At 37.9% G+C, this 14513-nt stretch overlaps 1 protein-coding gene across 2 annotated transcripts in view; it reads left to right on the top strand.

The window, feature by feature from the left end:
* The window catches only part of tyw1 (tRNA-yW synthesizing protein 1 homolog (S. cerevisiae)), an 82512-nt gene that overhangs the window by 40398 nt on the left and 27601 nt on the right, over window positions 1-14513 (top strand). For both annotated transcript variants that reach the window (XM_062060662.1, XM_062060661.1), the window contains exon 14: window positions 4796-4906. In XM_062060662.1, the coding sequence (XP_061916646.1) occupies window positions 4796-4906 (111 nt within the window). The remainder of the gene's footprint in view (window positions 1-4795; window positions 4907-14513) is intronic.

The raw sequence follows: 14513 nt of genomic DNA, 5'->3' as shown, positions 1-14513 counted from the left end.
CTACAAGAGCTGCATCGGCTTTGAATCCGGAAAAGTTAACGGTAGGTTATAAATCATGCCCCACAAGTGTATAGTAAAAGGTTGTGGCAATAAGCAGAGAAGTTGGCCAATTTAGAAATTCCACACGCTACAAACTAAAAATCAGGACCCAAGCTGTGGATACCAGCTCTCAACTAGCTGACGACATAGCTAGGAAGCCTCCACATGCAAGCTGCTCGTTTGCTCAGCATTTTGTATCAGAGGAGTAAGGGTTATGTTGAATTTACCCTTTCAACAGGTAGCAAAAGTCTTATGCTGAAATATACAACCATCCCGTCATTCGGTATCCCGGTGAGAGTGTCCATTGTATGTGACTATTTTGTTATGTTCTTATTTTGCTTAGCACTACTGCTTGATGATGGTTTAGTGTTTTACTATTGGTGGATCTGAGTAGCATCAAGCTTCTAAAACTTGTAGCGCATCCTTTTTATATTCAGGCTTAAAAATATAAACTCCTGGATAATCATTTGTCCCAAATTAGTCAGCGTTTCCTCTCATGAAGTCTGCCATGAGTCATGGTTAGTTGTTGTTGTTGACGGAGGTAGCGTTCGTTTCTCCGCGCTCTGCAAAAGCAATGTGCCTTGGAAAAATGTTTTGGTAATGCTTAAAATGACCAAAATACTGTAAATATTACATGTTGTCAATTTTCCTGTTACTACATAACATACATAATTACAGCATGTACAGTCGTGGTCAAACGTTTACATACACTTGTGAAGGACATAATGTCATAGCTGTCTTGAGTTTCCAATAATTTCTACAACTCTTATTTTTTTGTGATAGAGTGATTGGAGCACATACTTGTTGGTCACAAAAAACATTAATGAAGTTTGGTTCTTTTATGAATTTATTATGGGTCTACTGAAAATGTGAGCAAATCTGCTGGGTCAAAAGTATACATACAGCAACATACATTCTCAATTTTGATGATGTAGAAAAGTTACAATCAAATCAAATTAGCTTAATGGCATGGCCTCTTAACTTCATGTGAGTGATTATGATTGACAACACCTGTTGACTTCTCTGAGCCCATTTAAATAGGGCTCATGTAATGCAGTCATTAGACTCGGTTACAAACGCGACAAAGGGAAAGTCAAAGGAACTCAGATCTGAAAAAACGAATCATTGACTTGAACAAGTCAGGAAAGTCACTTGGAGCCATTTCAAAGCAGCTTAAGGTGTCAAGAGCAACTGTGCAGACAATTGTTCGTAAGTATAAAGTGAATGGCACAGTTTTGTCACTGCCACAATCAGGAAGAAATTGCAAGCTATCACCTGCTGCTGAGAGAAAATTTGTCAGGATGATCAAGAGTCAACCGAGAACCACCAAAAAGCAGGTCTGCAATGAATTGGAAGCTGCTGGAACACAGCCAAGCGTGTTTTGCATCGCTATGGACTGAGAGGCTACCATGCAAGAAGGAAGCCTTTGCTCCAGAAGCGACACCTTAAGGCTCGTCTAAAGTTTGCTGCTGATCACATGGACAAAGATTTGACCTTCTGGAGGAAAGTTCTGTGGTCAGATGAAACTAAAATTGAGCTGTTTGGCCACAATACCCAGCAATATGTTTGGAGGAGAAAAGGTGCGGCCTTTAATCACAAGAACACCATTCCTACCGTCAAGCATGGTGGTGGTAGTATTATGCTCTGGGCCTGTTTTGCTGCCAATGGAACTGGTGCTTTACAGAAAGTAAATGGGACAATGAAAAAGGAGGATTACCTCCAAATTCTTCAGGACAACCTAAAATCATCAGCCCGTAGGTTAGGTCTTGGGCGCAGTTGGGTGTTCCAACAGGACAATGACCCCAAACACACATCAAAAGTGGTAAAGGAATGGCTAAATCAGGCTATAATTAAGGTTTTAGAATGGCCTTCCCAAAGTCCTGACTTAAACCCCATGTGGACAATGCTGAAGAAACAAGTCCATGTCAGAAAACCAACAAATGTAGCTGAACTGCACCAATTTTGTCAAGAGGAGCGGTCAAAAATTCAACCAGAAACTTGCCAGAAGCTTGTGGATGGCTAACAAAAGTGCCTTATTGCAGTGAAACTTGCCAAGGGACATGTAACCAAATATTAACATTGCTGTATGTATACTTTTGACCCTCACATTTTCAGTAGACCCATAATAAATTCATAAAAGAACCAACCTTCATGAATGTTTTTTGTGACAAACAAGTATGTGCTCCAATCACTCTATCACAAAAAAAAAAGAGTTGTAGAAATGATTGAAAACTCAAGACAGCCATGACATTATTTTCTTTACAAGTGTATGTAAACTTTTGACCACGACTGTATCTAAAACATATTTGAGTAGTTTTTGAGAAGTAGAGTAGTAGAACCTGTTACCCACCTCTTGCTAGGAGTTTTTCACTATTTAGAAGACACAGAAAAGGTACAAGACGTGTGTTCTTGTCTCACTTAAGGATTGCAGATGTTGGCCAAAATTCTCCCAAAAAGTTAAAATTTCCTATCCTAATTTTTTAAAGACAAATTTTAGTCGTTTCTTCTGTATTATCACTTTTGTTAGTTTCCAATTATTTGAAGCATTATTTTTTGGGTTCTTCTTTCTTTGGCATAAGGGTACCAATTATTTGGAACACAGGTGTAGGTGTTTTTTTGGCTTTTCATTCATTTCATTTATTTCAGGCAATGACATAAAGAAGTACAAGTTGACGACACATAATAATATAAATTAATATAGTGCATGATTGTCCAGTTTTGCCTGAAAGGGAGTGGGAAGAAGATAACTTTAAAAAAAATAATGTTTTGGGTTCCTTAGCTAATATTTGCATCATGAGCAGAACTTGAAGGGGAACTGCAATTTTTTTTAAATATATGATTCACAATCATTATGAAAGACATGATGATGGATGTTATTTTTTCAATGCATTCTATATAAGAAATAAATGCGACCAAAAGTCCGCTTACAATGAAACTTATGAGAGCTGCTTAATTCTCGCCTATAAAGCCCTTTAAAAACACCCAAACACCTCCATTAAGGTGTTATGTACATGATGTAAGTATATATGTAATGTAGTAACGGGCACATTTCTAATAACATTTAATATTTATGTATTTTGATCATTTTAGCATACGTGACCCATTAATTTAAAAAACGCATCACGATGTTTGCTTTTTTTTTTTTTTCATTACTGATTATTACTCACTACAGACTTCATGAGAGCCAACAAACATAATAAAACATCACTTACTGTGCAAGGTCTGCTGTCGTTAAGATGCCGACTGCTAGGATGTTCATATATTCCCGTTTAGATTAAGAAACTGGGCCGGGTGGGCGGGGGGACCAAGCGTATTTTCGTGTCGCCATTTCCAGGCCCTAAATGGCTGTCAAAGTGTACCAACATGTCTGGGTACGTCCTCAGTCATCTCCTTTCCAGGTGAGAGGTGTGATTTATGATCTACAATAAGCTCGCCAGTCGATCATGTCAAAATTGTACGCAGGCTCGTGATCACGGCGCCGCTATAAATAGTTTGTCTGAGTTAGCGCTTCTAATAACAATATCACTAATACTTGGTTAATATTGAAGTCGCAAAATGTTTTTTAAATAGTTATTTATTGGATTTTATGGGTAGAATAGAGGACTTTCCATTGGCTATGCTGTAAGCGGATTTCAATTTACATTTATTTACGAGTTAGAATGCATTAAAAAATCCATCCGTCGGCATGGCTTTCATAATGATTGTGAAAAAGGTGCAGTTCCCCTTTAGTGACGGATGTTTTGCATGTTATGAACGCTTGCACTTCACTGTGACATTAGACTTTGTCTTTCCAAAAATAAACTCTCCCATCTCTTCATTCTGCACATCCTCCCCCCTCTCCCGCCACCCATTCCTTCTCTCTCTCTCCGTCATCTACAGTACCACCTGTTTTATCTTCTTTCTTCTTCCTCATGGGCCCTCTCTACGCTCTTCCACCTGTTCTCTCTCTCTCTCTCTCTCTCTCTCTCTCTCTCTCTCTCTCTCTCTCTCTCTCTCTCTCTCTCTCTCTCTCTCTCCCCCCCTGCACCACCTGTTCCTTCTTTCCCCCGTAGAGTGCATGTGTATCTCAAGCTGCTGCCACATTCATGTGTCGACTGTCGTAGGTTGCCAACACTTTAAAAAAGGTGTTTTACATCATTGTTGTTAGTTTATTCATGCGTCAAAATAGAGTTTCAAGCTTAAGGCTCTTTTTCTCATTGATTGAGCTGCTGTAAAGTAAAAAAAATAAATTCCACAGGTCAATAGTCATTTGTCCGCCCCCCCATCCTAGCCTTCAGAGAGCAGGACGCATATACAATTCTTGGCCCTCCCTTTGGTTTTGTTTTTTTATTAATCAAGTGCTGAAATGGCATAACTGTATTCCACTCTGGAGAATAGAGCAAAGTCATCCTGCACCATTCAAACACCAGCAGTCTGTTTATCCAGCCAGGGGAAAAGTTCACAGTGTACATAATTCCCTCATCCAATTGTTTTGGTGTCGTGTTAAATAGCTGGCTTTCTTTCTTTTTATTTATTTCAGTATTTATTTATTATTCACTGCAGTGCTGCAGCTTGTTTCGCGGAGAACATGATTTTGTGCTCCTTTAATGACCAAAGAAGTCTTGGCAAGGCACCAAGGGGAAGGTGTTAGTTTTTATAGCAAATTACACTTTAGGATGCCCTTGGTCCTGACTTTTCGGTGGCACTCAATCTGCTGCTCCTTCCTCGGCTGTGTTGTCACTTTTTAAAAGTTTGCCTTGTGCAAACGTGTGTGCAGAGGCAGAGGACGGTCTACAGGCTGACGCTGGTGAAGGCGTGGAACGTGGAGGAGATGCAGGCCTACTCTGAGCTCATCGCTTTGGGGCAGCCCGACTTCATCGAGGTCAAGGTAAGATCTTCTTTTTGTGACGATTCTAGTCTGGCGTGTGTGTGTGTTTGTGTGTGTGAGCTCAGATGCGTCTTCAGAGACGACAAATCCTCATTTATGTTTGATTCACATGAATGCCAAGACCGCCGGTGGCCAAGCTCGCTAAAGCCTGGCACGCAACAACGTCTGTGCTTAGTTAAACGTAAGTAAGGAAAGATTTCCCAGCAGAAAGCTATGAAAAAAGCATCAGCGAGTCACTTGACTAAACTAAACACAAGTCACTACTCAAAGTACAACTTTTCTTCCTCAAGCTTCACTTCATTGTTTTATTTCAGGTATAAAATCCCAGATGCATCCAATCAAGTATTAGAATGACTTTTTAGTGCAGCCAAAAAGACATCAAGGCTTTATTATTTAACAACTTGCATGCAAGTCTATTTATGTTTGCAGAACCTGATGAATAATTGACTTAGCGGGAACTCGAGCATCCTTGAGTGTGACACGTGTCTTCATCAGCGACTGTTTGTCATTTGGTCAGATAATTGCGCTCTCTGCATCGACACGCACACAGAGGATGCAGTCAGTCAGTCAGTCAGCCGTATAACGATTTTAAAATGTTTAAACATTAGAATTGAATGAAACCGTAAAAACTCCTTACTTTGTTACCTGATTGCAGTGCTTCTCATTTATTTTTTGTCATGCCCTTCCCTTGGGGACATACTCACGCCCCCTCTAAATTGAAGTTCAATTGAGAATATTTATTTAATTATATATCCATAAAAGCCACTCTCTGAGTTGCTGGTACCAGCACCTACATGCCACCGAGCTAAAGACTAGGTATTGTTTTGTCACGCCCTCCCTGACATCTTATCATGCCCGCCCCACTATATGAGAAGTACTGGTCTAATAATTATACAACTTTAAAGGATATCTGTATTTTATGTATGCAAGCATGTTTTGGCCAAACAATAGGGGGTTCCACAGATGTCATTTACACTCATGTGAAAAAATAATGGTTGTCAGTTATTTTCTGTCACGCCCCCAAGGAGAGAAAAAAGTGTTCACTCACCCCCTGAATTGAAATCCTAATGAGAACCTGACAATATGTATTTATTTCATCTCATTATCGGTAGACTGAAGGGTTATGCATGTATACTTGGTCATAATTCTTGGTTGAGCCTGTTAATTATTTCAGTGTTTCTTAACCAACTATTGTTGGGCCTTGAGAAAATATCTTTCTCAGTTATGGTCCGTAAGGGCCACAGTGGTACTCAGTTGTAATACACTCTTCCACCAATTGTGGCAGTAATGACAATTTTAAACAAACAGAAGAAGTCCAGAGCTAAAGTCATAGAGAAATGTATTCAGCGCAAAATTTATGACGTGGTGCTGTATTTTCATTTGCACTTACATTTTATTGACCGTTTATTTAAAAAACATATATAATTTTATTTCTTATTAATTTAGTTCTAATTTTATTTTTTAGCACTGCGTAATTTTTTTTTCATCAGTTTTTATGAGTCCCTTCTTTTGCAGTACATTTGATTAGTATTTATTTTTGTAATCATCCTGAACTAAGCCTTGATAATTATCTTTGTGATTAATATGTGCTTTCATATCATTTGACAAGGTTTATCCTGTTAACTGTAAATTGGTAAGATATAATTATTAAATATAATTAAAATCAATTATAATATTACTGACTCAGTGTTAATATTTGAAAACCGAGGGGAAAATTGCGGGGACAAAAGGGGTGTTAAGACAGAGAGACAACAAAAACAACAGAACAACATCAACAAATATGATATGTACACATTTGATACGAAAAATGATAGCAAAGAAGCAGTCAGTGAAGTAGATATTAATAACACAGAAATGACAATGAACATTATTGCACTATAAAAGGGACAATAGAAATACCAATAGAAATGACACTATTGATAATGAATAATAATAATAATTACCTTTATTATCAACAATACAATTGTTTCAAATGCAACAATACATACATGTAATGAAAACTTGAATTAGAAAAGAAAGCAGATAAATGGACGGGGAAGAAAAAGAAGCAGACTATATTAACCTTGTAGATTGTTATAGTAAAAATAGGTGAAGCTTTATCAGTGTGCCGTATTTTACCCAGCTTCTCCTGGGTGGGGGGAACAATGTTAGTATATGTTTGATGAAACGTGATTCTATGCATGCTTAAGTACAGTATGTATATATGTATGTTTGTACAGTGTATGTGTGTGTGGATGTATGTACCGCGTGTGTGGATGTATGTACTGTATTTGTGTATGAATGTGCGAGCGTATGTACCAAGGTGTGTGCGTATGTATGTATGAAGGAATGTCCGTGTGTATGTATACTGCAGTGTTTCCCACACATTCATTTATTTGTGGCGGCTCGCCACGAAATAATTACGTCCGCCACAATTTTTTTATTTTTTTATTTTTATTTATTTATTTTTTTGTCCTGTCCAGCTTCTCAGGCAAATCATATAGTTGATGTAGATGCCCATATAGGCTGTTCAGATTTACTTTACAAAAGAGAAGTGTAGGATACTTCTCTTGTTGCCTTATTTGTATTTGACCACTACTGTTTTCTGTTTATTTGTTACTGACTGTGGCAGGACACCTCTGCCTCTTTTTCACTTTATGTTGCTGGTAAATAAAATGGTTGTAGTAGTAGGCTAAAGTTAAATTATTTAGTATGCACTAATTAAAGGGGCAGAGCTTTAAGAGATATTTTAGCTTTTATATTTTATAAGATATATTTTTTGTAAGAACCACAATTAATAAATATATTTCAGTGAATAACTTATTGTTCAAATCTGTATATAAATATGTACATAAAGTGTTGTAATTATATTGTAAAATGGATGAATTGATGGATGGATGGACGTTTAAAACAAAACTGTTATTATAGATTAGTAAGTATACATTTTTTGAGCCTTTTAGAGAAAATCATATCATTGTAGTAAATTATGCAAATTACTCGATGATGTCATGGCGACCACGCCCATAGTTACGCCCATAGCCATGCCCCCGCCGCCACAGGTATCTTGGCAGTTTATGGGAAACACTGATACTGTATATGTATGAAGAATTGTGTGTATGTATGTATGTGTGTTTGTTTGTACAATATATTTGTCTCCCAGTATGTGTGGGAGCCCAAGTACATCCCCAGCCACCCAGAGAGCCCAACCCAAAACAGGATTGATTCAACATGATGCTTTATTCAAACCGATTTTCACAATATATTATTAGGTGGAAAAAGTACAACAAAACCTTTTGAAAACCGGTTACAGGTTACAAATGCTCCTCCTTGGCTTGTGTACATGCAGTGAGTAAGCGTGGCAATGCCTTTTTTATGAAATCAATTGTTGAACATTTTGGATTGATTCAGAATCGTAATATATAAGAATCGTGTGTGATGTGAAAATTTTTTTTTGCGGCATCGCAACTAATTTAATTTCACTTTTCCCGTTCATAACAAAGATAAAAAAGTTAACAGACTGAGAACAAATGTGACGATTTTTCTTAGTTTGGTGACGCGCAATGATCAATGCCTCCGCCGTGCTCACATAACTATTTCTCTCGTGTTACATTCATTAATAAATTACATTAAATGACACATATTTGGTTTGCTTTGTGGACTCATTTAAAGTATTGCTTTCCAGTATGAAAATAGCTGTGCATTACGTTCATGAAATGATGCATCTTCAGTGTGTGATGCTGTGACTATTTTTCCTGAAACTTTGGCTCTAATTGTAAGGCATCAGGCATCCTATGGACGGCCATTACTTATATATGCTGCTGGAGATGCTCAGAAATGCATGAGTCATCGAAAATGGTGCAGTAAACATCTCTGGCTTGGTTTATCAGCAGCTTATCATTTATTTATTGGAATTTTTCAACAAGTCTTTTGAGTTGGCTGATCATTTTACGTTATGCTTCTGAGTATGATGAAGGGCAGTTGCAAAGGCATGTCAGATAAAATAGATTTATCAACATCAAGAGTGTGCTTTATTTATTGCTTTGATGTCGCTTTATTTTAGGGTTTTTAATTTAAGCCTGCAATTTTACAAAATTATCAGCCATACTGTTTTACCCCCCATGCCACACACCCACCCAAGCCAGTGGGCTATAGGGATGTAAACTGAGTACCTGTATTTTTCCTAATTAGGTTGGTCCATGAGGACCGTGAAGATTCTGGACTATAGATACTGCTTTTTAGGATTTTTTGTTCCAGCTGACCGACGTAATTATGACAGGCCGACCATTAAAATCAGCTTTGAATAATGACAAATAAGGAAGCAACACCACACACAAGTTTGAAACACAACAATATTTCCCCCTCAAAAGTTCCTCAAAGTCACGCACGCCTTGTCAGTTTGAAGTGAACGCACATAACTCACGACGCGTCACGACCGCGTTATATCAACCGCCCACATAGCGATCCATTAGAGCAGAGCAGAGCAGAGCAGAGCAGCTTTATTTGTCCATTCTTAACATGTACAAGACACATAAGAACTGAAATTACATTTTCGGCACAATCCCGCTAGACGGGACCGCCAACGGATCAGCCACTTAGGGCGCTCCTTAATCCACAGGCCAATAACAATCCTCTCAAAAAAGTAAAAAATTTAGGTAGTATGCCCAAGCATTCACACATATACAATTCTACACCAAAAAAACTATCTACTTGTTATCATTATTCCGCCGCAAAAGTTTGCCGGGGACCACAGCCCACAGTTTTCATCTGATCGGAACCGTTCAAGTGTCAAAACCATTGGCTCGACCGGGAATCGTGAAAAATGGCCCAGATTACAGGTCAGGTTTCACATTGAAAATTAATGGGCCATTTTTCGAACATGCACAATTCCCACATTTCTCAATAGATTCAAACTGTTCCACCATCCACACGCTCATCTCACCTTAGACAATCCTTCTAACATTTTTTAACCGTTTTTGACCATTCCACCTTCAAAACATTCCTCTTAGTTGGGACAACAACATCATCATTTTTATTTTCGTAAAAATTCCAGGAATTCCTAAATACCCATTCTCAATTCAAACCGTTGCAAATGAATGGACGTATTCATAGTTCTACAATGACCCCAAATTCTCAAAGTTTTTCGCATTTTTTAAACCCCATTCCGACCTTTCAACCATCGACCCACACTGCTCTTCCCATATATCAAACGCAAAACATATTTTCCTTTTCTCAAAATTCCCGGTTTTACCGGAATTTCCGGTAGTTTTCTCCCTATTGACAATAAGTATAAATATACAATGGACTGCATATCCTACATTTCTCATCCGATTTAAACCGTTCCAACATCCACACACTCCACTCATCCTGGACATTCAAGCATTTCTGTTCTGCACACACAAATCGGCGGCTTGCGCACATCAGGCATTCACACGCAATTCCTACCGGAATTGCAAATTCTAGTAATCCATAAAGTTGCTTTGAAGCAAGATAGCATTTGCTGTGACTGACAGGTTTCTGGTAGCCGTCTGACGTCACTCCAGTGCGCAGCTTTTGGATGACATTAAAAGACATCTGGCTTAAATGTGTTTCAGTCCCTTCTGTCTCTTGACTACAAACTGGACGATCGAGCATTACACTTGCTCACTGACTCTTTTTATTGATATTACACACACTACACAGTACACACACACATACATCGGTAGCGCAACACTCAATATGGCTTCTGGTTCGTCACTCAATTACGCCCGTGTGCAACATAAACACAAAAAACTATTCCTATGGTTACAAAATGCACACCCACATAATACGCTAATTAATTGTATTGATGTATATATTTGTTATGATATATCATGTGAAAAGTTTGTGTTTTGCACATGCATGCCATATATAAATATTACTTCCAGCTGAGTGTAATTGTAACGAATCAAAACACAGTGGTGGATCTGTGTGGTCTTTACAAGAAGATGACATAACTACATTTCACCTTGCACCGCACACATAGTTGACTTGTTTAAGACTCAAAAAAGGTGTTGATAAGACTTCCCTGCTCTGAGATGTTACACTACATCATGTTGGAGGTGTTATGGTATAGTTTAATTACAATGCATTTTTTCACATCTTTATTTCCACAAATTACATGTAGTACCAATAAGTACCGTTAAATACCTGTATCGATAAGGAATATACCGTACTGATAAAATCTTAACGATATACATCCCTAGCTGTACTGCTTTTTTACCTCCAAACTAACACACACGCACACACACACAGTCTTTCCGCTATCTGTGTGTGCGTGTGTCTGGCCCCCGTCTCGTTACAAAAGCAAAAGAACAGGTGAAGCGCTTTGTTAGAATTCACGAGGCAGCTTCTCGTGGGAACGTGTACTTTCTCATTCATAATCAAGGGCACATTTCATTCGCCATTCTCTCGCTGGACTCTCCACCGGGCCGCCCCAGCCTATTACTTCCCTCCAGGCTGGCCTCATTTGGCCGAGTGCAGAGCCCGGCCTGCTCGCCCGGGCCTCTGCATTATTTCACTGCTGATTGGACGGCGGCGGTAATCAAGCGCCGCGTTAGTGGCTGATGAAGCGCTCGGCGGAAGGGCCCAAATGATGATGAAAGACTGCCGCTAACGGCAGCCTCACATCTCTGACAAATGACAGTAAATAATTCAAAGTGCCCTAATGTGTTGGGACACAGCGGCTCCCTTTTTCTCTCTCGTGAGGGAGCCTGGTGTTTTTTGTGGAGGTGCCTGAGGAAAGCTCCTGTAGGTGTTTGGACAGGTGCTGTGATGCATCACAATTATGCTTCTTGTGTTGTGTTGTACGCCTCGGATATTTGTGGTTGTGAGGAGAGTACACGATAGGAAGTAATGTGTCGCTGTGTTAGGAGTGCTGACAAGCCTGCGAGTGTATGTGTGTGTTTACCTTAATGAAGTGTTTTACAGTCTTGCTTGCGTTGCACCTTGCTGCCGTATTACAACTAACTAAGCTAACACTTGTTAGCTCATCAATCCACTCCAAGCCCCTCATCTGTTTGCAGAGACAATCTGCATTTTGTTTGTTTGTCTCATCTTTTTCTCGTGAATATTTGCATTACTACTAGGTAGGGGTGTGGGAAAAAATCGATTCGTATTCGAATCGCGCTTCTCACGTTGTGCGATTCAGAATCGATTCTCATTTTTAAATTTTTTTTTATTTTTTAAATTTATTTATTTATTTAAAAAAAAAAAATTAAAAAAAAAAGTTTTTTTTTTTTTTTAAATTAATCAATCCAACAAAACAATACACAGCAATACCATAACAATGCAATCCAATTCCAAAACCAAACCCGACCCAGCAACACTCAGAACTGCAATAAACAGAGCAATTGAGAGGAGACACAAACACGACACAGAACAAACCAAAAGTAGTGAAACAAAAATGAATATTATCAACAACAGTATCAATATTAGTTACAATTTCAACATAGCAGTGATTAAAAATCCCTCATTGACATTATCATTAGACATTTATAAAAAAGAAAAAAAAAGAACAATAGTGTCACAGTGGCTTACACTTGCATAAGCTGGACAACACACTGTGTCCAATATTTTCACAAAGATAAAACAAGTCATATTTTTGGTTCATTTAATAGTTAAAACAAATTTACATTATTGCAATCAGTTGATAAAACATTGTCCTTTACAATTATAAAATCTTTTTACAAAAATCTACTACTCTGCTTGCATGTCAGCAGACTGGGGTAGATCCTGCTGAAATCCTATGTATTGAATGAATAGAGAATAGTTTTGAATCGGGAAAAAAAATCGTTTTTGAATCGAGAATCGTGTTGAATTTAAAAAAAAAAAATCGATTTTGAATCGAATCGTGACCCCAAGAATCGATATTGAATCGAATCGTGGGACACCCAAAGATTCACAGCCCTACTACTAGGTGTGTTAAAAAAAAAAAATCGATTTTCGAATGGATCGCAATTCTTTTTTGTAACGGTTCTTAATCGATTTAAAACAAAATCAAATTAACAAAAGAAAACATTTAAATATGTATGTTTTTGAGGATACCTGTTTCATTCCCCGCCAGCTCAGCACTTTCATTCAAGAGGCTTTTATATATATATATATATATATATATATACACATATTTACATGTTTTTCTTTTCTGTCCTGTCCAGGCACTCAGGCAAATCCTATTGCTGATGTAGATCAGGGGTGTCAAACTCATTTTAGATCGGTGGCCACATGGAGAAAAATCTACTCCCTAGTGGGCCGGATTGGTAAATTTACGGCACGATAACTTAAAAATAAAGACAACTTTAGATTGTTTTCTTTGTTTAAAAATAGAACAATCACATTCTGAAATTGTACAAATTATAATGCCGTTTTTGGGTTTTTTACACTTACATGTTGCAGTCAATAATGTTCCATCTTTATTTGTCGTTATTTATATTTTCTGAATAAATTATGTGATAATGTTTACCAGTCAACTCATTGGTGTTAATTTTCAATCTATCAAGATAAAAAAATTATATCAAAATCAAATTACAGTATGTTATTTATGTAGTTTGATCACTTTCCTCGACTGATGTACTAATATCATGGGGTTTATTTTGTACATATGTAGCATCATCTACAACGATACAAATAATTGCTATTGCGACATCCAGTGAACACATTTAATACAGCTGTTTCTTTCATTCAAAAATTTCAGGTTAATTTTTATACTTAGCAAACTCATCCCGCGGGCCGGATAAAACCTGTTCGCCGTATGTTTGACACCCCTGATTTAGATGATCATATCTGCTATACAGATTTACTTTAGAAAAGAGAAGTGTTGGATACTTCTCTTGTTGCCTTATTTGTATTTGACTTTATTAAATGTTTGAGTAGAATTTTTCTAAACAAAACCAGTTTTCTTTTAAGTTACTGTATAGAGAAATTTATCAGAGCCATTTGTTTATTTTATGGAGGAATGTAGTTAATCATAGAACCGGCACCAAATGTTATTAATAAAGATTTGATTTTTAATCGAAAATAGATTCTGAATCGAATCATTACCCCCAAGAATCTCATCGAATCGTGAAGTGCCCAAAGATATATAGCCCGAACTACTACACGTGGTGGAAAGCCCTGGATGACAATGATGATTAAATCAATATCAGAGCATACTGTACAGTGCTATAATAAACATATAGCTATTGTCAATCAGAAGTCTTCATAACAGTGTTTGTATTGGATCCCATTAGCATGTGTACCAAATAATGGGACCATTTGTTTTAACTTTAATAGTTCAATTTCTCTTTAATGGACAACGAGCATTAACGCATGAGGCTTCCTCCATCTGCTCGTCCTCTCTATGAACTTTATCACGTCTCATGACTGTCCCGGCTCTCCTTTGGTTCCCGCGGGCAGATGAGGACAGTCCCTTGTGTGGCTTGGAACAGAGTTGTTACCCCAAAATCTTCTACTTCGCAGTTAGTCTTTTCAGGGCACATCTTCAGGACGGCACACATGAACTAAATAGGAGTGAACTCTTAATGTTTAATTTAGATTCAGCTTTTACAAAACACAAAGGGTACCCATAGAGTACACACACCTCCAACGAAGCCAAATCATCCTAAATAGGATGTGT

Source organism: Entelurus aequoreus, linkage group LG10 (assembly GCF_033978785.1).
Source record: "Entelurus aequoreus isolate RoL-2023_Sb linkage group LG10, RoL_Eaeq_v1.1, whole genome shotgun sequence".
Classification (NCBI taxonomy): Eukaryota; Metazoa; Chordata; class Actinopteri; order Syngnathiformes; family Syngnathidae; genus Entelurus; species Entelurus aequoreus.
Note: the sequence above shows the minus strand (reverse complement) of the source record. Positions and strands in the feature narration are given on the sequence as shown.